Raw genomic sequence first — 23,094 nt, 5'->3', positions numbered from 1 at the left:
CTGGAGTGCAGTGGCGCGATCTCGGCTCACTGCAGGCTCCGCCCCCCAGGGGTTCACGCCATTCTCCTGCCTCAGCCTCCCGCGTAGCTGGGACTACAGGCGCCCGCCACCTCGCCCGGCTAATTTTTTGTATTTTTAGTAGAGACGGGGTTTCACCGTGTTAGCCAGGATGGTCTCGATCTCCTGACCTCGTGATCCACCCGCCTCGGCCTCCCAAAGTGCTGGGATTACAGGCGTGAGCCACTGCGCCCGGCCCGACTTATGATTTTTAAATCCAGCCAATCATCCAAGTATTCACCAACTTGGTCAAATTACTCAGGCACTGAGGATCTGCTTTTACCAGGTCACACTGATCAGTCCGGGAAGATCAAGAAAACTTTATGTATTAGAGATCATGAGGTCACGGAGCTTTGATTAGTGGGAAATAAAACAAATTTCCCGGTAGGGCACGTGGAATGGAAATCCTGAGAGCTGCAGGAAGGACATAAAGCTGCTCCTCCCAAAGGAAGATACTTTCAGGTTAATAAATCCGTTGCGGGTGTGAAACAGTGGCCACTCCACTCAGGCTTTCCCACTGAGCTGTTGAGTGGTGCAGAAAACCCGGGGCAGCATCAGGAAGGATGGGAGTCAGATAAAACGGGGAAAACAAGAAGCATGGGGACTTGCAAGATGAAGAAAACCACCTAAGAGTGTTTGTACCTTTGGAGAAACCAAGAGTCTGGTGGGGTGACCCGTGTCCCCCGGCCACTCATACTTAAGTCCTCACCCCCGCAACCCGTGAGTGTCACTTTATTTGGAAATAGGGTCAACTGCAGATGTAACAAAGTTAAGAGGAGTTCTCCTTGATTAGAGAGGGCCCTAATCCAACGACACTGTCCTTATAGTAAGAGGGAATTTCAGACACGGACCTAGAGGGAAGAAAGAGCAGAGATGGAGTGACACTGCCACAGCCACAGAGCACCATGGGCACCAAGGGTTGCCAGCAATGCCTGGAGCTCAGACGGAAGCATGGCACAGACTGTCCCCAGAGCCTTCAGAAGGAACCGACTCTGCCAGCAAACCTTGATTTCAGACTTCCAGCCTCCAGAGCTGAGAGAAAACATTCTGATGTCTTAAGGTACCCTCGTCTTGAGGTCCTTTGCTAGGGTAGAGGAATTGAAGAAGAAAGAAGAATGGCTGTAGAAGGAAGGAGACAGCCCAAGAAACTAAAGCTCAGACCTACACACAGGTGACATCCACACCCACCCAAAGAGACAGAGACATGGGTGTGTGCATACCCCGGGGGACAGACAGAGACAGACAGGTGGTGGCACAGCCCTTTGCAGTATGGTCTCAAACCCAGCAAGCTCAGAAAGAATCACTGCTGTCCGTGTGTGTCACCCACAGGAGGATGAACAATGGCCACTGACAATACCAGTCAGATGAGGGAAACAGCCCCCCACCATAGGGACGCCACCCCACTGGGCGCAGTTTGTCAGAATGCTACCCCCGGGAGAAAGAGAGGGAGGGGCTGATCGAGGACTGCAGGGAAGGCTCGGAGGCAGAAATCAGCCTCGCCGATGGCAGGAAGCTGCTGTGGGTCTCCAGACAGTCCAGACAGTCTCAAATGCCCGGCCCAAACTCTGCCCCGGATAACCAGCGGTGCACACTTTGAAATCTCCTATTTGTGGGATAGAGTTTTCTTTCAAGACCATTCAGTGGCTCCAGATCCAGACACCCCAACAGGCATTGCAGACTCACAGCCAATGGGAGGATAAAGGGTCCCCTACTTGGATCGAAGGTGCCTCGAACATGGCCTTCAGTCTCCAGAGTGGTGCAAGGCTCAGAACCTGGAAATCTCATGTTTGTTTTGTCCAATGGACGTTAGAAAACGTCTTAGGGAAAGGTTTGCTTGGGATTGCGTGGCTGTGGGCCGGGCAGGGGCAGACAAGACTGGCAGGGTCTGAACTGGCTGCTGACTTGGAACCTAAGAATGACCTGCCTGGAGGCTTCCCTCCACCAAGTCCTAATGCTCGACAGCTGCTCCCTCCCCATGTCACCCTGGAGCTTCTCTTTGCGCCACATAAAATGTACCCCCAGCAATCCCCAGCCCACGGTGGACGTGGATGTGGACACTGGGCTCAGTGCAAGCCTCCCGTGTCCTTGTAAAATGAGTTTCTAGCTCCAGTCAACACCCGCGGGGCTGAGATGCCCCACGATGAGCATGGAGCCCACCCTGGCCTCCTTGGTAGAGGCCTGGTCATCTCCCTACCTGTGCCCCTTAAGCATATCAGCACCTTCAGAGCTGCCCTGGGGGTTCCCTGAGCTGCTGCCCTTGGCTCCTGCCCTTGGCTACATAACAGCCAAAGTGGCCAGAATGAAACCCGAGTCTGACCCTGGGCGCCCACCGTAAGACCATAGCCTTGGTGCTCTGAGTGGGACCCTACGTTCCCTTCCTCTCCCACGCCCGCCTCCTGCCTGGAGCACCCTGAGCTGTGGGGCCTTTGCCAGCCATTGCCCCTACATCCCCTCTGTGGGGCTCAGCCTCCTGACCACCCCATCAGCAACAGCCAGCACCGCTCACTCTCGTCCCGGCCCCACCCCCCTCCAGCACCTTCATGATCTGAGGTCCTCCTGTGGTTCCCACGCTTGCCTCTCCCACTTAGAAAGACACTCAGAGAGCCCAGGGAAGGCAGAGACCACACTGCCTCATACTGAAATGTTTTCAGAGACTGAGCACCCAGCATGCTGTGGGCTTCGGTAAATACTTGCTGAATGCAAGAAGCCTCAGTTCAGGGACCACATCCTCCCAGAAACCCCCCGTGCCCATCCAAGTACTGCCTTGGACATCCAGACCACCAGCAGTTCCATGTGCATTTCTGCTGCACCGTACTCTTCACATTATTTTCTCTTTATTGTTCTATGTGTCTAGACCCTGCCCTTTCTCCCTTTGCAGGGAAATTATTAAGGAATAACAGAGCAGTATGCTGCAGGGGAATGCCCGCATGGTGGCCCTGGGGACTGCACCATGCTCCCCTGTGCATCCTTATTTGAGCTTGAGTGCCCCTTGTGGGTATCTGGTAAACCTCAGCGTCACCTCTGTGTTCAATCTTTACGTTCTCAAGATGAAAAGAATTCTGAGGACAGGCTACAATCACCTGACAGGAGGACATTCCTCGTAATCTTTACCCTGGCTCGCCTGCTGGCGGTCAGCACGGGGGCCCACCCCAGGCTCACTTGGTATGGGTGGGGGCAGGGTGCCTCTCACATTCTGGTCTGGGCACCTGGAGCACACCCACTCCAGGGAGTGTCTTCCCTATTCTAAGGGAACAACAAGCCCAGGCACAACGTTATTGCCTCCTGGAACCAGGCGTGCACCCAGCAGCTGACGCACAACTGCCATCTCTGTGCACGCTCAGAACAACTAACATTCATCGTGCCCATTCTGTAGATTCAGAAACTGGAGCCTGAAAAGTAACTTTCTGTGGGGTCCCTGGCCAGAGGACACACAGCTAGCAGAGTTGCATGGCGCATCCTGATGCTGAGCCCAAGTTGTGAATCACAGGCCTAACAGACTTTATGCTGACTATGTTTGCAGGATGATCCTATTTTCATTTTGTACCCATTTAGCCTTGGAGACCCTCAATCTATGTTAAACCTAACAAACCATCATACATACACACAGGCACGCACGCCAGGAGTTCCAGAATATACCAGAAACACACACAATAATTCAGCCAATATGACCTACATGAACTGGGAAACTGATGCTTGGTAAACAGAGACCAATAGGCACGGTCTCCGTGTCAGCTCAGGGAGCTCTGCTGACTGCTTTGTTTTCTCTTTCCAAGGAAATTTTAGTTCAGCACCACAGCCTGACATGTCACAAATAGCAGGGAACAGCCTAGTAACCAAGGCACTGGTTTCACTACCCTGTTATTTAGAATCCACTTTAGATCACCTATAATTGCAACACATCCACACATGGGCAAAGTCAGGAATTCCCCTGCTGGCTGTAGTGTGGACGAGAAGCAGCTCTTCTCTGAAGACGAGAGACACAGCTCACCGGGTCTATTTTGGCTGGGCCAGAACAGGAGGCCAGCAGATGGGCGAGCCCACACCACCCCACCCCGGCCTTCAGAAATTATCCACTTCCCACAAACATTCCAAAGTACTGATCTTACAAAACACAAGCTGTATTCCATGTGCATTTAAAACACAGCCTTGGAACAAAAGAGCATGTGGTTTCTAGGTCAGATATAAGCCTCTGTAAGTAATAGAATGATAATTCTAAAACATGTATGTATGTATGTCTACTGGACGTCTAATGTAACAACGAAGACAAAGCTCTGTTAAATATTCACTCACATGTTAACCCGGTTATAACTAAGTCCTACAGTTGCCTGCAGTCTTAAACAATGACAATACTTTGGCATATGAAAACTGAAGGCAACCTTTTCATCTGTAAATCACAACATCCTTAGTGTTCATTTTCTCTATATAGGCTTTTTGCTCTGAGAATGTCTCTCTCTCTCTCTTCTCTCTCTCTGTCTCTCTCCCCCTCTTGATACCATCTACCAAATATAAGCTTCATGCCAAACACTGACCCAGGACATCTGAACAAAAGACTTTTTCCAGCTAATTCTTAGATTCGCTTTTGCTTGGCCAAAAGTAGAGCTGTCATATCACTAACGAACTGGTCCACAGGCCAATGTCACCTGCCAGTGATTTTGCAGATGCTTATACATCATGACTGATGACTGGGTTAAATAAATAGCTAATATAGTACATTCAACTATGATTATACATGTGATTAGGCCAAATGTGGCCAAGTGTGACATTCCCAGAAGCTCTATGAGCAAAAACGTGCAGGAAGAATGAGTCTGGCTTTGCCAGGCTGACTCCTTCTATTACTAATCATATAAGGAAGGGGCAAGAGTAGAAGGACGGGTGGAGTGAGTCTCCATTTGTGCAAGAGCAAGAAATCAAAAGGAAGTAAAATCACACTACAGGACCAAATAATTCATGAGCAAGGGAAAGATTGGGGCCCCTACCCTGAGACTTTTGGGGGGCAGTTCACTACAGATCCTGTCCCACTAAGAGTGCTGATGGCTCCACCAATCATCACGATTGTGATGCTAACAAATGGCACCAGCATCAGCTACTGCTTCTAGGTGCTTGCAGTGAACTGAGCAAGCCCTTTCATCCCGCCTACACTGGGGGTGCTCCCATCTTGAAACTGTGCTGAGAGCAGTGCCATGCCCAAGGCCCTGACCCCAGGGGGAAGGGTGAAGCCACCATTTATCCAGGCCCATCCTCTTGCAAACCTAGGCTCAGAACTGCGGTACTATACTACACTATCCTGCTCCTGCAAAGAAACACAGCCCGGCCTTCTGTGTTTCTTTGCTTTCCTTTTGTACTACCCTTTCATAAACATGCATGTATGTACAGACGTGCCCACTTGATGGGCCACCGTCAGTGTTTCTGTGCTCTGGACAGGTCCAAGGCAAACTTCCAAACTCTGTAATCAATCAACGCCTTTCGGTCATGGGAACGCAGTGAACACACATGGTTTTTAACCCAATCACTTGTGGGTTAACAACAACAACAAAAAAGTCAAGAGGTTATCAAATCCCAACAAACGAAAAGCACAGTAGAAAGCATTCTATTCTACGCTTGAGAAGTTGCTCCACTTCCAGAAACGGAACTGAGAGAATCCTACCTTAGGGCACTGAATTTGACTTATAAATGCTGGGAGCTTGCAGCATCCAGGGAATAAAATTTTCTGTTAAATTTCATCCGATGGTCATTTTTTCACCTTGATAAGCAAATGCATCTTCCTAAGTGCATCATGAATATGCAGCTGCTTCTGCCTCGCAGGGTTATTTGTGATCACTCCACTTAAAGAACAGCTCCCATTCTACATGCAGTCCCAGGCCCCCTGCAGCCCCCTGCTCCAGGAGTCTTGGCACAGCCCCGCCCCAGGCCCACAAGGAAGCCCCCGGGTGAGAGGTTTGCAGCGCATCTGAAACAAAGGACTGCAATACATTTTCCCAAGGAAATATCGGAGTCTATGGAATGACTCAAGTTGGATTCTCAGCCGTTAATATGGCCTGTCTGCTTCTCGTCACTCGCCCCCTCCCCCTCAACTGCATCTTCTGCTTCTCCTTGAACAGTGCTTCACAGCTGCCGTGTGATTTTTTTCACAGAGTGAGTCGGACTGTACCACCCCCCACACCAGACGCCCTCAACAACTGACAATTTAACACAAATTCCGGGACCTAAAGTGCTGTGCAGGGCATAGCCCAGGGCTGCCCCATGAACTTTCTGTGATACTGGAACATTTTAGATCTGTGCTACCCATAGTGGGAGCCTCTTGCCAAATTGAAATGTAGCTAGCACAACCAAGGAACTGAAATCGTAATTTTATTTATTCTAACTGACTTGAATTTCCGGAGCCTTCCGGCTGCCCTATTGAGATTCATGGGTTTAGCCCCGGCTGACTCTGACCTCCACCTTGCCCCAGCCCATAAGCCAGGCATCGGCCCTGCGGTACCACCATGACACCAAGTCCTGCTTGACCCAGGGCCCCCACTGGGCTTCGCACACACTTCCCTCCCGTTTTCTCTTGGCCAGTGTCCACTCTTCAGATCTCAGCACTACCATCTGTGCCCAAATCAACAGATCTGTTCCTCTTCTACCCTCCCAAAACCTGATCTCTTCCTTCAGGCCACTTGCCACAACTCAGAATTTTATCATGACCTGACAGTTTGCCTCTCCCCAGACCTGTAAAATCCACACAGCAGAGAGCACAGTTCAGCCAACACGTCCTAGGATCTCGTGCAGAGCCAGCTATGGGGGCAATCAGTAAGTATCTGTGGTTTGTCTTCACTGTGGGTTAAGTCAGGCTTTTGAGAAAGAAGTTGACAATCTAACCATCAAAAACTATTTTTCTTCCTAAGGAAATGTGGTCCCCAAGGCCAGTGTGCTAAACAAGCTTTCAGAGCATGCGTTTACTACATTTAACATCCTACAACGGATGGAATCCTCTTAAGGAAACCCCCCAGCACCAGGCACCAGCCTCACTGCTACCCTGCATGCTGGGCAGAGCTCCACCTGCTCTTGGTTTTAAACAACTGACCTCCATGTGGAAGCTGTACAGAGTCACTCTGTAGATTGGACAGAAATAAAGTGGCTGTTCTGGCAGTTGATCGTTATGGACTGAGCAGTGGTGCCCCCCAAACCCGTAAGTTGAAGCTCTATCCCTCAATGTGATGATATTTGCAGGTGAGGCCTTTGGAAGGTAATCAGGATTAGATGAGGTCATGAGGGGGTTTTGTTATGAAAACACTGGGATTCGGTCTAGGTCCTCCTGCTCCCCACACAGAAAGCCAATCACTGAAACAACAAGCAGTGCCAAGGAAAAGGACTTTATTTGGTTTAATCGGGTGCTGCAGCCAAGGAGATGAGAACTCAGTCTCAAATCCATCTCCTCAAGGGACTAAAATTTGGGGTTTATACATCAGAGAAGAAATGTAACTATGTGTGAGAGAACAGGAACTAAGGAGGGGTAAGGAAGCAGACATGATGAAGGAGGGCCTGGAGAAGCATGATTCGATACTTTTTCCTGGGCATCCTTTTCCTGAAGAAGGAACTCAAGATAAAACAAATGCAAGTTTCAAACTTTAAGACCAGAAGGGTCAATTTCTCTGTTTATCCCAAAGAACCGCCTATAGGACTATTGGGTTGGTTTCGGTGGGGCCTCCATGACGGGAATAGTGACCTTACGAGAAGAGTATCAAACAGACCTCTCTCTCTCCACCGTATGAGGACACAGCAAGGCAGCGGCTGCCTGCAAGCGAGGAGGAGGGTCCTCTCCAGAACCCAACTGTGCTGGCACCTTGATCTTGGAACTCCAGCCTCCAGAACTAGGAAGTGTGTGTTGTTTCAGCTGCCCGGTCTGTGGTACTTGCTAAGGCAGCCCGAGCTGACTGAGACAGACTATCTGTGGCTATGAGGTAACACTATATGCATTAGCAAACGCATCAGTTCCTCAAGCCACAGGTCTGCATCCGGAGGAAACTTGTTCTATTCACCCTACAAATCTATGGTGCATTCCAGCGAAGTGTGCCAAGTGAGCATGGCTCTAACTACAGGCCCAGGGGAAGAGCTGAAGCCACAAGACAGAATTCCAGGTGGCTGTGAGGAGGAGGGCCGTCTGCCCACTGAGACGTACACACACCTCTGGAGTCACATGCAACAGGAATCCAGCTCCTGAGGCTCCTCTCAGGCCCTTTCCCCATCTGCCAGGCCGCCATCTGTCCGCCCACGCCTCCCTGCGCGTCACCTCCCACCTGTGGCCCCAACAGGCCCTCAACGCCCTCCAAGTCAAGAAACACAGGAATCAAGGTGGCATTCCACCATACCCACCACCAGGGGGCAGCAAGGGGCCAGAGGACCCCTAGCGCCTTCCTTCAGGCAATGGCAGTGCAAGATAAGCCTCAGCACAGGGCATTCCGAGAACACGGAGAGCACCTGCATGTCCCAGCTCACCTTTCAGAGTTGGAATCGGGCCGTCCTGCCCATCAAGGGGTCCTAAAGGGTCGTTCGGATCCGGAACCTCCACTTCACCTGGGAAAAAGAAACCAGGATACATATTAAACAAGTTTTCCTTTCTGGAGCCTTTAATTTGCTTCTTATGCAAAGACAATGGCATTCTAGCAAAACTACCCAGTACTTGTAGAAAACACAGAGGGATAAGACATTATGATAACCTCTAGAGGGATTCTATAGTGATATAAAGATATGATGTAACAGTAAAAGTGATTTTGAAGCTTATCCCAAGAATAGCAAATGTGGGGGCTTTGCAACATAGGTACGGAAATAAGTCAGTGGAGCCTGGGCTTCATCCAGAGAGGGACAGAGAGCGGGAGGGAGAGGGAGAGAAAGAAACCAAAGCACTGGCTGGCAAACTCAAACACTTCTGTAGCCAGATGCCGCAGGCTGCCCTCCAGATGGAGGTCCTGGTAATTGGGTAATAAATTCAGAGTTGGAGAATTTCTTAAGCAGCTCATTCCCCTCCCCATTCCCACACCCACTGGCAGCGGCCAAGTACCCACCCCACAATGTAAAGGACATAAATGGGCGCTGTGGCTTTTCACTTCCATTCTTCCTATCATTTCTAGTCCAAATTTACCCGTCCCCAAAAGCCAAGCCCTGAGCCATCTTTCATAAAATGTCCATGACCAGCCATTTAGAAGAAAAGTTTCTATTCTCTAAGTCTCCCTACAAACCGTACACCTCTCCCGGGGCAATCCTACCATTCTTCCTTGGGTTAACAGTTGCATGTATTTTACTCTTCCTCAACAATAGGTAAACCACATGGGGCCAGCCAGTGCTGCACCCCTGGGGGAGGACGAGTGGTCCCATCATGGAAACCGAGACAGAAGCACCTCCTGCTACAGAACAGAGGCTGGCATCAGCTATGCAAGGCAGTCCATGGACTTCTGCTGAAGTATTAAAGACTTCAGTTTGGATTTGAAATTTTAAATCAGCACATTACACACACCATCACTCAGCACTGTTTAAATGTAGAGAGACCACATGAAATCAAACATACTTGCACTATATACATACATCGAAAAGAGACATAAAAATTATTAACTGCTTAGAAATTGACAAATGGTGTGAAACACTCAAATAAATACATACCCCAAAGAAAAATAAGCTTCACTAGCCCAATTTCCCTGTGGAAAAGAGTCCTAGCTCTTCCCAAGTCAGCTTCTAATTCAGAAATGGAGGCATTTTCACACGTGGAAGTTTCACTTCCCCTGCCAGTCAAATGTGGTTAATAAACTCAGAATGTCCAATCACGAGATCTTTAGAACTGACACTTTAAGTTTCAACAAAACTAGGTTGTTATTGCTAATCTGAGAAACTAAGACACCATTTATATTTTGAAATTTTAAAGTGTCATCTTCCTATACTACATAGTTTGGGCTCACTCCAGATACTGCAGCCTTCTAAAGTTGATAAGCAAAATGTGACAGGAAGTATGTGAACTTGTAGGATGGGTACAAGTGAAAACAGGGCTCAGTGTTTTCAGCAGAACCCAATAGGGTTTCTCCTAACCCGTAAAAAGAGCTAAGAATACCACCTTTCCTCCAAAATAAACGAAACATGGAAACAATAACAACAAAACTGCCACACACACACACACACACCATCATCATCATCATCAAAATGTTATTATTATTTATCTGGAATTATAGGTAATTTAAATTTCTTTTATTTCAATTTAAATGGCTCTACTGTGAACAAGTATCAATTTTTTAATGGTGTGTGAGATATAATTCACACACTATAAAATTCACCATTTTAAAGTGTGCAATTGAGTGGTTTTCAGTACATTCTCAAGGTTGTGCAACGATCACCACTATGAAATTCCAGAACATTTCATCATCTCCCCAAAAAACCTCATTCCCATTAGCAGTCATCCCACCGCCAACTCTATCCTGTCTCCTTCAGCCCCTGGTAACCACGAATCTGCTGTCTCTATGGATTTACCTATTCTGGACATTTTCTATAAATGAAATCATATAATATGCAGTATTCTGAACAAGCATCAATTTTATAATTATACTTTTCAAAATGCATGCCCTGTAGTAGCAAAAAGAAAAAAAAGAAGAAAGCATGCTGTACCATGGGATTAATAAACAAGGCCATTAATAAGGCTCACTCAGACCACTTCCCAGACTCGGGGGGGTCTGGCTCCACAAGGAGAAGGGGATGTGGAGAACATACATGAGGCTGCAGAGATGACTGAAGTATGAAAGGGAGGAACTACCCCAAAATGCCAGAGCTACTAGGATTGCTGCTCCCAAGGTGGGGCAATTTAGGAGCAGCCAGGCTGGCCTGGTGGGGAGACCTGCACATGCCCCCACTCCTGCTGCACACAAGCCAGGAGGAATGGCTGGCGACTCAGAGGATCAGGGAACGCTTTCAACTTGGCCAGTTTAGGGGCCACCACAACGGATGTTGCAATGGGTACACGTGCTGAGCATGTGCTTCTGCACCTAACGGGCTATCATTGTTCCTGACCGAATGACTTTGTGACAACCTCACAACACCACAACCTGCCTCAGTGGTGACTGCCAACCCAATATGGCTGGTGACTGATCATGGTCGTGCGCCCTGCAACATCTCCTCGGTGCCTGTCCTGAGTCGTTCTTTACATAAAGGCCTGTTCGGTTTTCACCTGGTGCAGGCACCCTTGCACCCCAGCTAGATGACGAGCTCACCAAGCAACGTCCCTGTCCTCGTTAGTTGCTGGAGGAGCAAGAGAGAGGCCACGTGGCCTTCTGGGCCATCAGAAAAGACATTCTGAGAGGAGATTCATCTGTCCTTACTCTTCAGGGCTTCAATATATTTTTCTCCTGAAAATGAGGACACTACTCTAGCCAAATCCCACATCCTTCGTTTGGGTAAAATGCTCGTAAGTGTGCCCTACATGACCATCAAGAATGTCATCCGTATGACAGGCACAGTGCCCTGACTTTTCTCTGCTGGACCTGGGTCATTTTCACTGTAAAAACATCACAGATGGTGAGGTGAAGCCAGAGGGAAACTCAACCCTTGGGAAGCTGAGTAGGGGAGTAGTGATTTATAAGCTTCTTTTAGTTTTTTGATACTTTTTAAAGAGAGGAAAACATTTAATATAAAACAAAAATTTAAGTGTGGCTGGTATAATGAAATGACACATTCAATATCTAGTTTTATCCATGTCAAAAACACACACGACACTCTAGAAGCAAAGACTAAATGTAACTTGGTATCCTGGTCAGGACCCTGGAACAGAAAAGGGATATTAGGTAAAAACTAAGGGAAAATGAATGGTGTGAACGTTAGCCAAGAATAATGCACCCGTATTATGGGGCAAATGTACCATGCCAAGGTAAGATGTTAACAATAGGGGAAACTGGGTGTGGGGTGTGTGGGGGTTCTATGTACTGTCATCACAACTTTTCTATAAATCTAAAACTAAAGTAAAAAGTTTACTGAAGAACAATTATACATTTCCATCACCTTGTTCAATCCCTTAAAACCAAGGTTCACAGGTAGAACTGCATAAAACATTATACCTCCAAACACTTATACATTTTTTTTTGAGACAGTTTTGCTCTTGTTGCCCAGGCTGGAGTGCAGTGGTGGGATCTCAGCTCACTGCAACCTCTGCCTCCTGGGTCCAAGCGATTCTCCTGCCTCCACCTCCCGAGTAGCTGGGACTGCAGGTGCCCACCCCCATGCCCGGCTAATTTTTGTATTTTTAACAGAGGCGGGGTTTCACCATGTTGGCCAGGCTGGTCTCGAAACTCCTGACCTCAAATGATCGACCCACCTCAGCCTCCCAAAGTGCTAGGATTACAGGCATGAGCCACCGTGCCACCGTGCCTGGCCAATACTTTACATTCTTAATGGTGCAATCCCTGGTAAATGGCCTCAAAGCCAATTATGCACCCTAACTCTATGAACAGAATCTGACACATATTCACTGGATTTAATATGTTATTCAATGATTTATACAGCATGCTGGCAAATATTTAGAAATTAAAACATTTTGGAAAATGTTAGATTTTTTAGCTGAGTCCTACAGGAATTGTCATTGGCATGGAGACATCAGCTCTTAAGCAGGAATTTGTAGCATATTCTTGGAAGCACTTTATGAATGTCTTGTATATTCCAGGCTGAACCAATTGGTGTCTACAGAATGGCCAAAGTGAAAGGGTTCACTGTTGATAGGGATGATGCCTGGTTGCTGTTACAGAGTCACATCAGGCCTGCAATAGCTGGAGGTGCAGATTCTGAAGAATTAGAAATTATATAACCAGGCCAGGCCCAGTGGCTCACGCCTGTAATCCCATCACTTTGGGAGGCCGAGGCAGGTGGATCACCAGACCATCCTGGCTAACACAGTGAAACCCTGTCTCTACTAAAAATACAAAAAATTAGCCGGGCGTGGTGGTGGGCGCCTGTAGTCCCAGCTACTCGGGAGGCTGAGGCAGGAGAATGGTGTGAACCCGGGAGGCAGAGCTTGCAGTGAGCTGAGATCACGCCACTCTACTCCAGCCTAGGCGACAGAGCAAGACTCCGTCTCAAAAAAAAAGAAAGAAATTATATAACCATCAAACAAAACTCTTCTGAAAACCTTCTTTCAACACAGACCTCTGATGTGACATATTGATTTATGGCATCAACAAGATAAGATAAATTGGCTGGGCGCGGTGGCTCATGCCTGTAATCCCAGCACTTTGGGAGGTCGAGGCAGGTGGATCACCTGAGGTCAGGAGTTTGAGACCAGCCGCCTGGCCAACATGGTGAAACCCCATCTCTACTAAAAATACAAAAATTAGCCAGGCGTGGTGGCAGGTGCCTGTAATCCCAGCTACTTGGGAGGCTGAGGCAGGAGAATCTCTTGCATCTGGGATGTGGAGGTTTCATTGAGACGAGATTGCGCCATTGCACTCCAGCCTGGGTGACAGAGCGAGACTCCATGTCAAAAAAAAAGATAAATTTATATCTGCAAAGTAGCAACCACATCTGTTCTGATTCCCAGGCTCTACGTCTAGTATCACAATCATTCTCTCATTAACAGCAGTCACACCATTAAGCAAGCATTATTAATGAAGTTTCACCTATGCCCTTGGATTTGAGTCCATGGTGCTATTCTGGTTTTGATTTGTGTTTCTTTTAAACATGCTTTGTTATTCAGACTTTTCATCCATTCATCTCTTTACCTGTTGATCTGAATCAGTATGCTTATCGTGACGTAATTAGATGCAGTCTTCAGAATGTTCAGACAACTTCAAAGCAGCCTCTTTTTAATTAGTAAGGGTATTTTATTCACCAGAGCTTGGCATTCTTGGATTTGGTTGTCCTCATGTGAAGGTATAATTTGCAGGATGTGTGAAAGAACAGAAGTCATGGCAGGGAAAAAGCACAGCCTGAGAAGGTGACGGTGCTGCAAACCAGACACCCCCTGAATGAATGGCAAGGACAGATTTCACAATGAGCTACACTGCGAGCAAACTCTGTGCACCCACTGGCCCACTTGCACGTGCAAATGTCACTCATGTGTTCCAGAACAACTACTCAGCTCAGCAACACATCAGATCGAAAACACCCATGATGCTAGGAAGGCAACAGTTAAGGAAGAAAAGTTAAAAATTGGGAAGGAGAAGCGTATGAAGTCCTGAAAGGGTAAGGCCATTATTAGTCTGGGACCTGGGTCAGGAGAATTATGTCAATAGCAAAGAGCCTTGAGACTGTTTCGGGGAATGCTCTTTACCCTGTGTTTTAATTGCAGCTAGAAAACCAAACAGCATTCCAGGTGGTCTGCCAGTACCTAATTGGTAATGGTCTTAACAGTCTGTAATTTTTTATTTTCATTATTTCTAACTTTGAGTTGAGTAAATACTAGCCTCTGGTCTTATATTCCTTCAAGGGCTGGCTTAATTCTACTTTGGAAATAGGGAGTTAAAACTCATCAACTTGAAAACGGAGTAACCGTTTCACCAATTTGAACTTTGCTTCGATTCCACTTCTTTTTTTTTTTTTTTTTTTTTTTTTTGAGACGGAGTCTCGCTCTGTCGCCCAGGCTGGAGTGCAGTGGCGCAGTCTCGGCTCACTGCAAGCTCCGCCTCCCGGGTTCACGCCATTCTCCTGTCTCAGCCTCTCCGAGTAGCTGGGACTACAGGCGCCCGCCACTACGCCCGGCTAATTTTTTTGTATTTTTAGTAGAGACGGGGTTTCACCGTGGTCTCGATCTCCTGACCTCGTGATCCGCCCGCCTCGGCCTCCCAAAGTGCTGGGATTACAAGCGTGAGCCACCGCGCCCGGCCTGCTTCAATTCCACTTCTACAGCAAACGTATTAAACCCCCAAGTGAGTCAATGTACCAGCCCAACTCCCTTCAATATCGCCTTCATAAAGCTCTTTCTACTTTCTGTCTCTGACAGCCCCCAGAGCCCCCAACAAAAGCCCACTGTCAGGGGCCAAAGGAATATTTAGCTGAAGGGGGAGAGAGGCCGCTCAGGCGGCTGAATTGAGGCCCTTCACAGACCTTCTCTCCTCCCAGCATCACAGCCCTGGCAGCGGTGAGCCCGGCGGGGCTGGGAGGCCAAATGCCGCACCTCCACCCCCACCAGATACAGTGAGAAGGTGAGGTCCCCTCCCTGTGACAGGGAGCTGAGGCTTGCTTTCTCTTAAGTGGCTGCTTGTTTCTGCACCAAAACCAGCAGAAAAGGAGCAAACAGAAATGCTAAGTAAAGGCTCCAGGTTTATTGTATCTTTTCATCTAGTTTCAAGGAAGTAGCTCTTGAATATTAGTTATTCCCATGCATACAAAAGGTTACTTTGTCACCTTGAATCTCTGGAAAGTTTTTAATTAAAGGGAGGGATGTAAAAAAGAAAAAAAAAACACTCTAATTAGAAAAGAAATTGCATTATCCTTTGGCAGCGAAAGCAGATGTCTTCCATTTGCTTAAGGCTTTTCAGGGGTGTCCCATCTTTTTGCTTCCCTGGGCCACATTGGAAGAAGAGTAATTGTCTTGGGCCACACATAAAATATACTAACACTAACGATAGCTGATAGCAAAAAAAAAAACCCTCATAATGTTTTAACAAAGTATACGAAGATGTGTTGGGCTGCATTCAAAGCCACGCTGGGCTGCATGTGCTGTGGGTTAGACAAGCTTGCTTTAAGTTAAGGCCAGGTCTGGAGCACGCTCCACCTCCATCAACCAGGAATCCAGGTCCCAGGCCATGTAGCCAGAGGCTAATCCAGAGGGGGTTCAAAAGCAGAAGATTCTCTGGCAGCCAGAATTTGCTTCAGTCTTGGAATCAAACAGGGGTAAATGTCTGCTATGATCACAGGAAGTAGCAGTGATTCTTTTTAAGGCAGCTTCTGTGCTGGTTTCCTAAGGCAGCCACAACAAAGCCCCACAGATGGGGCAGCCTAAACAATGGAAACGCCTTGCCTCAGTTCAGGAGGCTGGAAGGCCAGGATCAAGGTGTCAGCAGGGCAGGTTCCTTCTGGGACCAGGAGAGAGGATCTGCTGCAGGTCACTCCTTGCTGGCAGACTGTGGCTTCTCCTTCCATCTCCTCATTGTTCCTCCATGCACACTGTCTTTCCGTCCAAATCTCTCTTCTTACAGGTCACCAGTCCCATAGGATGAGAGCCCTGATGACCTCCTTTTACCTTAATTACCTGTGTAAAAACCCGATCTCCAAATAAGGGCACATTCTGAGACACAGAGGACTAGGACTCCTGTGTTTCTATTTTCGGGGACATAATTCAACCCACAAAGGGAAGCATTATTTGTCTTCAAAACTTAGTGCTGACTTGAGAAGGACTCACACAACGGCAAGGCTCAGCCCGACAGTGAGTGTCTCCCTGAGAGGGGATGGATAGGCTCTCTGGGCTAAGTACAGGTGTGCTGGGACTGCCCGCATGCCCAGGAGCTGCCAACTTGTTAGTGACTCTAGTGCCCCAAACGCCTCTCTTCTGGGGTCAACTCTCACTTATATGGAAGCCACCTCCAACCCTCACAGCCATCTGCTGAGACCGGCGGTCCTCCCACTTCATCCCTCCAGGGTTTCAGCTGCAGCTGCAGCCCCTCCCTAGGCCTAGTCTTGTTCCCAAATGAGCTTTTCAGCTCTTACCTCCTTGGCTGACATTTCTTTTTCTCATAATATTTACACCAATGCCACTCCATGGCTCTGCGAGCGGCATGTCAGGCCTGGAGGGCACACCAGGGATGGAGGTGGCACCGGTCTTCTGCAGCCTGACCGCTGTGGATAACGACCCTGTTCGGCATTCACACAGCCCCCATTCCACGCACATCGTGCTCACAACCTCCCTACTCTGCTGCCCACATCCGGATCTTTTCCTGCCTCCACCCACTTGCGAGTCTCTCCTCCTCCCCAGTCCTCTGAATGGAAAAGCTTTCCCTCTCTTTCCATCCTGACTCCTTGAGGGCTTGCTTTAAATAACACCAGAACACCTACGATTCCCAAACCACCTGTCCAGGCCAGACCACTCCCCTGAAAGCCAACTCAGAAATCCCACCACCTGCTCACACCTCCACTTGCATGTCCAGGAGACACCATGCTTGACCTGTCCATGCCACAGCCCGGCCTCCCGTTACACGGCTGTGCCCCGCGGGGCTGCCCAGCTGCAACAGTGCTGACCCCACCCCGCTCCCAGCTAAGGCCACAAGGCTGCAGTTCGCCTTGACTCCTTTCCTCTCAAATCCCACACCCAATCCATCACGAAACGCTGTTTGCTCTATCTGCAGAATGTATCAGGACCTGCCTTGCTAACATGCTGTGGGAGACTGCAGCACCCTCCGACCCCCACCTGCTCTCCATGCAGCAGCCACAGGAAGCCTCTCAAAGGGGCTTCAAACCCTGTCACCTACAAAACATGGATGAAGCTCAGACGCATCAGGTGGGGTGGAGGAGGTCAGACACAAAGATGCGTGCTGTGCAGTTCCACTCACATTAAGTTCAAAGGCAGGCAGATGTCATCCGTGGTGATGGCAGTCAGAACACAGTTGGCTTCAATGCCTGGGTGGGAGCAGGTTGCTGGGAGTTGCTGGTGTGGCTGCTGTTAGGTGGGTGTATATACCACGTTAACATTCATCAAACTATACACTGGCAATTTATGTACTTTGGTAGACGTAAATTACATTTACAAAGTTTACCGAATTTTAAAAAATCTTTCTCATACAACACTACATCCCTGAGCAAGGCCCTCCCTGGCCCTACTCAAAATGTCAAATACTTCCCTCCACATGTACACACACAGTCCTAACCTAACTACTCCCAACTTGCTTTTCTGTTTAACTTTTCCCTTAATGCCTTCCATGAGGCGACTGGCTGTTTATTTTTCTGTCTTGCCTTCATGGGGCCAGGAGATTCTATCTGTGTGTTCACTGCCACCCCCAGCACCTGAAGAGCAGAATGCAAGTTGCTCATTGGGTGGATGAATGAATGAATGAATGAATGCTCCTGTACTCAGTACTTTCCAGCATCTTCCCAGTTGCTCAGAGGAAAAGCTAGCTCCCTTCACTAGCCCTACACACATGGACATGGGTACACACACACACACACAGAGTTTGCTCCTGGGGTGGCCCCCACTCCTCATCTCTCCCTCCGTCAGCTCCAATTCCAGCCGCTCCCCTGCAGTTTGCATTTATTCTTTCCTCTGCCTGGAAAATGCTTCCCCATATGTGCATGTGGTTCACCCCCTCACTTGTTTTAGGGTCCCTGTGCATATGGTTCACCCCTCACGTTGTTTCAGGCCCCTGTTTCAGTGTGAGTTCCTACACAAGGCCTCCTCTGGACAACCTGAAGCCTACTTAGCCCTACTCTCAGACTGCTGTCTTCCTTGCTGTATTTCTTTCCAGAGCACTGTGTGTGCACACATGCATCTGGTTCACCGTCTGTCTCTGCATCAGAATGAAACTCCAGAGTCTAGGTGATGGTCGTCTGTCCCACCCCTGGAATAGAACCCAAGATGCACTAGGCACTCGAAAAATATCTGATGAGTAAACAAATACCTTGGTGACCACTATCATGTTCATTTTGCATGAGGAGTCTCTGAGTTTTGGCTCACTGTCTGAAGGCTGGGGCCAGGACTCATATCTGCTCCAGATGTGGGGTGGTGCCTGCTACACCAGAGGCCGATGACGGTGGCACGGTTCAGAGCCCCTGCGACACAGCTCTGTGGCCCTTGAAATCTGCTGCAGGGCATGGGCTCCTGTTCCTCCAGAACAGTGGAGAGCACTGGACCTGCTCCACTGCCTTTGAACCTGAAATGCCCCGAAATTCTCCAGGAACTCTGGCAGGCCCAAGGTTCCACAATCTGTCTGACAACATGCCCTTTTACATGTGCATATGTATCTTTACAACTCCAAAGAAACTCCCATAACTTTAAAATTCTACCGTACGCTACTCAACCATAGAAAGAGCCAACTGATACAACATACACACGACAGAAGCGTCTCCAATACATTTCACTAAATGAAAGAAGCCAGACTCAAAAGGTAATATAGCTGGCACCAGTGGCTCATGCCTATAACCTCAGCACTTAGGGAGGATCACTTGAGCCTAGGAGTTGAAGACTACTTGGGTAACATACGGAAACCCTGTTTCTACGAAAAGAAAAAAAAAAAGAAAAGAAAAGAAAAAGCCAGGTATGGTGGTGGCCATTTGTGATCCCTGACACTCCAGAGGCTGAGGTGAGAAGATCACTTGAGACTGGGAGGTTGAGGCAGCAGTGAGCCATGATCATGCCACTGCACTCCAGCCTGGGCAATAGAGCAAGACTCTGTCTCTAAATAAATAAATAAATAAATAAATAAATAGGCAATATACTAGAGAACCCACTTCCAGAGTGGCACAGTGATACCTAGGATGAACTTGCTCTCTGCCGACACCAACAAAAATATGAAGTGAAAATTGTCTATTCAAGGGAACCTGCTGAACCTTGATAAGAAGGTGGGTCTGTGACCAGTTAACCTGGGCTACTCCCACCGCCCCTCCCTCCCCAGCTCAGTGGTGAAGTAGCCAAGGCCACCAACCTAGCAGACAGTGAGCGACTCCACTCTTGGAGCTCTGTGAAAAGTACTGGCCCCATAACAGAATCAACATTTTGTCTGGACTTGCAGCACTCTGGGAAATCTCTAGATTTGCCTCAGAACTCAGCTGGGGGCGGAGGGGTAGGGAAGGTGGCAGATGGCAGATACCCCTGGGGCATTATGAAAACAACAGCAAACTGCTGGCAACCTCCGCTGCCTAGAGCTGACTATAACTGCAGTCAACATGAGGCTGACCCTGAATTTAAAAGGAAATCCTAAAGAATTAGAGGACCTACGGAACTTCAAAAGCTCTGACACACTCCCGGGGAAGGGAAGAGGTTGTATGCATGCCCAGAAAAGACCTGGGACAGGAGAGGACACCACAGTCACTCCTCTCTGGGTGACAATGAGACCCTGTGCAATCTGGAAATGAAAGCTGAAGCCGTCTTACAAACTCCCTGAAGCTGGACAGCATGTTGTCTCCGTCTCATAGAGATCCTTGATGAAAGGTGTCAGAAACACAAGCAAGGCATGTATGGAAAGGAAATCTGAACAGTGACTGGCTAATTATATACAATTATACTGGCTCGGATGTGACCCCACAGAATCCAGGGTTTAAAAATAAAAAGAGGCTGGACATGGTGGCTCACGCCTGTAATCCCAGCACTTTGGGAGGCCGAGGTGGGCGGATCACTTGAGGTCAGGAATTCAAGACCAGCCTGCATAATATGCTGAAACTCCATCTCTACCAAAAATACAAAAATTAGCCATGCATGATGGTGGGTGCCTGTAATCCCAGCTACTCAGGAGGCTGAGGCAGGAGAATCACTTGAACCCAGGAGACTGCAGTGAGCAGAGATCGGGCCACTGCACTCCCGCCTGGGAGACAGAACAAGACTGTCTCAAAAATAAATAAATAAATAAAATCTTTCTTTTTATTTATTTATTTATTTATTTAAAAATTAGCAGATAACTCAGTGGTCACACATTACAGGAAATACATAAACAAGAGAACTAGTCAAGGAAAGCTGCTAAACTAACAGTAACAAGGCAAACACCATCAACCATCAAATGAAAAAGAAAAAGAAAAAACACAGCATCAACAACAAACTTTGAAGGGTATGGTGATTTGCTACCTGAATTGTCCAGTTTTTAACAGAGAATCACAAGACATGCCAGGAAACAAGAAAGTATATCACATGCACAGAATGGGGGGGAAAGTGGCCAACAGAAAATGCCCCTAAGGGACCAAGATTTGGGACTTAACAGACAAACACTTTATCAGCACCACATGCTAACCAACTGAGCTAACCAGCCATACAACAAAGACTTTAAATAAGATGTTATAAATATGTTCAAAAAAATAAAGAAAAGGATATGTGAAGAATTTTAAATTACAATAACTTCATCTTCCTGAACAGAGAACAGTAATAAGGTGATTAAAAGCATCAAACAGAAATTCTGGAGTTGAAGGTGCCATAAGTGAAATTCACTAGACAGACTCAACAACAGATTTGAGCAGGCAGAAGAAAGAATCAGTGAACTGGAAGGCAGATCAATAGAGATTATCTAGTCTGCAAACAAAACAGAATGAAGAAAAATGAACAGAGCCTAAGAGATCTGTGGGGCACTGTCAAGAATACCAACACATACATAATAGGAGTCCAGTAGGAGAAGAGAAAGAAGGAGAAAAAAACACTTGAAGAAAACAACTGAAAACTCACCAAGTTTGATAAAAGTATTAATTTACACATTTGAGAAACTCAAAGAACTCCAAGTTGGATAAACTCTTAAGATATCCACAACCAGGCACATCATAGACTGTTGAAAGACAGAATCTTGAAAGCAGCAAGAGAAGCGGTTTATCTCGTAAAAGGGATCTTCAATAATGTTAAAAGCTGGCTTCTCATCAGAACCCAGGGGGACAACACAACCACAGTGTTGGGGGAAAAAAAAAGAAAGATTTTTCAATCAAGAATTCAATATGCAGGCCGGGCACAGTGGCTCACTCCTGTAATCCCAGCACTTTGGGAGGCTGAGGTGGGCAGATCACCTGAGATCAGGAGTTCAAGACCAGCCTGGCCAACATGGTGAAACCCCATCTCTAGTAAAAATACAAAAATTAGCCTGGCATGGTGGCGGGCACCTGTAATCCCAGCTACTCAGGTGGCTGAGGTGGAGAATCACTTGAACCTGGGAGGTGGAGGTTGCAGTGAGCTGAGATGGTGCCGCACTCCAGCCTGGGTGACAGAGTGAGACTCTGTCTCAAAAAAAAAAAAAAAAAAAAAATTCAATATCCAGCCAAACTCTTCTTCAGAAATGAAGGACAATTTAAAAAGGTTGATCATATTAGTAGAGAGTAGAATAGTGGCCACTAAAGGGTGGGTAGGGGAAGGAGAAGAAAGGATTGGGGGAGGTCGGTCAATGGGTTCAAAGTTACACTTACAAAGAGTGAGTTCTGGTGAGTAACAATGTAATGTATATTTCACAATAGCTAGAAGAGAAGTTTTTGAATGTTGTCACTACAATGAAATAATAAACGTTTAAAGTGATGGACATGGTACTTACCCCAATTTGATTATTATACAGTGCATACATGCACTGAAATATCAGACTGTGCCTCATAAAAATACAGAATTATTGCAGCAATTTTACATAAAAATTAAATTTTAAAAATGAGAAAATCTATCATTAGCAGACTACCCTATAAGAAATAGTCAAGAGTCCTTCAAAATGAAATAAAAGAACACTGGATAGGAATTTTATTCACATGAAGAGATAAATAAAAGAGTACTAGTAAAGGTAACTAAGTAGGTACTATGAAAGACAGTATAAACATGTTTTTTTTGTAATTCTTTTATTCACTTACTTGTTTTAAAAGACTACTGCATTAAGCCCCAATTTTAAGACCATGTTGATGGACTAATAGCACATAAGATATAAAGTCTATGACACTAATAGTTCAAAAGAGAGGGAAGGGAAGCAAGACATTTTGCAGGAAAATTTTTGTATACTACCAAAATTAAGTTAGTATTAATCCAAACTAGATTTTAAAAGGGAAGCAAGATATTTTGCAGGAAAATTTTTGTATACTACCAAAATTAAGTTAGTATTAATCCAAACTAGATTTTAAAAAATTTAAGATGAAGCCACTAAGAAAATAACCCCATCAAATATATATAAACAAATAATAGGGGAATTTTAAAAGTATATTAAGAACCATCAAATGCAAACAAGGGCAGAAATAGAGAAATAAAAAAGACATAATTATGACATACAGAAAACAAGTAACAAAATGATAGAAGTAAAGCATACGATATTGGTAAGTAAGTTAAATGTAAGTGGGTAAAAAAGGCAAATCAAAACACCACGACTGGCAGAATGGATTTAAAAAAAACACTACCCAAACACACTTCAAATTCAAAACACAAATAAGTTTAAAAGATCTATCATAAAACAACCACCATGAGAAATC

General features: G+C 46.9%; 1 protein-coding gene across 1 annotated transcript in view; it reads right to left on the bottom strand.

Annotated features, from left to right (window-relative positions):
• Positions 1–16,879, bottom strand: part of LOC116464063 (tyrosine-protein kinase transmembrane receptor ROR2-like) — a 28,265-nt gene extending 11,386 nt beyond the window's left edge. Inside the window, exons 1-2 of the mRNA XM_032147347.1 lie at positions 16,699–16,879; positions 8,533–8,610 (exon numbers count right to left, since the gene is read on the bottom strand). Coding sequence (XP_032003238.1) covers positions 8,533–8,610; positions 16,699–16,879 — 259 coding nt within the window. The remainder of the gene's footprint in view (positions 1–8,532; positions 8,611–16,698) is intronic.
• Positions 16,880–23,094: the final 6,215 nt, after the last annotated feature.

Source organism: Hylobates moloch, unplaced genomic scaffold, assembly GCF_009828535.3.
Source record: "Hylobates moloch isolate HMO894 unplaced genomic scaffold, HMol_V3 SCAFFOLD_154, whole genome shotgun sequence".
Classification (NCBI taxonomy): Eukaryota; Metazoa; Chordata; class Mammalia; order Primates; family Hylobatidae; genus Hylobates; species Hylobates moloch.
The sequence above is the reverse complement of the archived record's forward strand: the minus strand, read 5'-3'. Positions and strand labels throughout refer to the sequence as shown.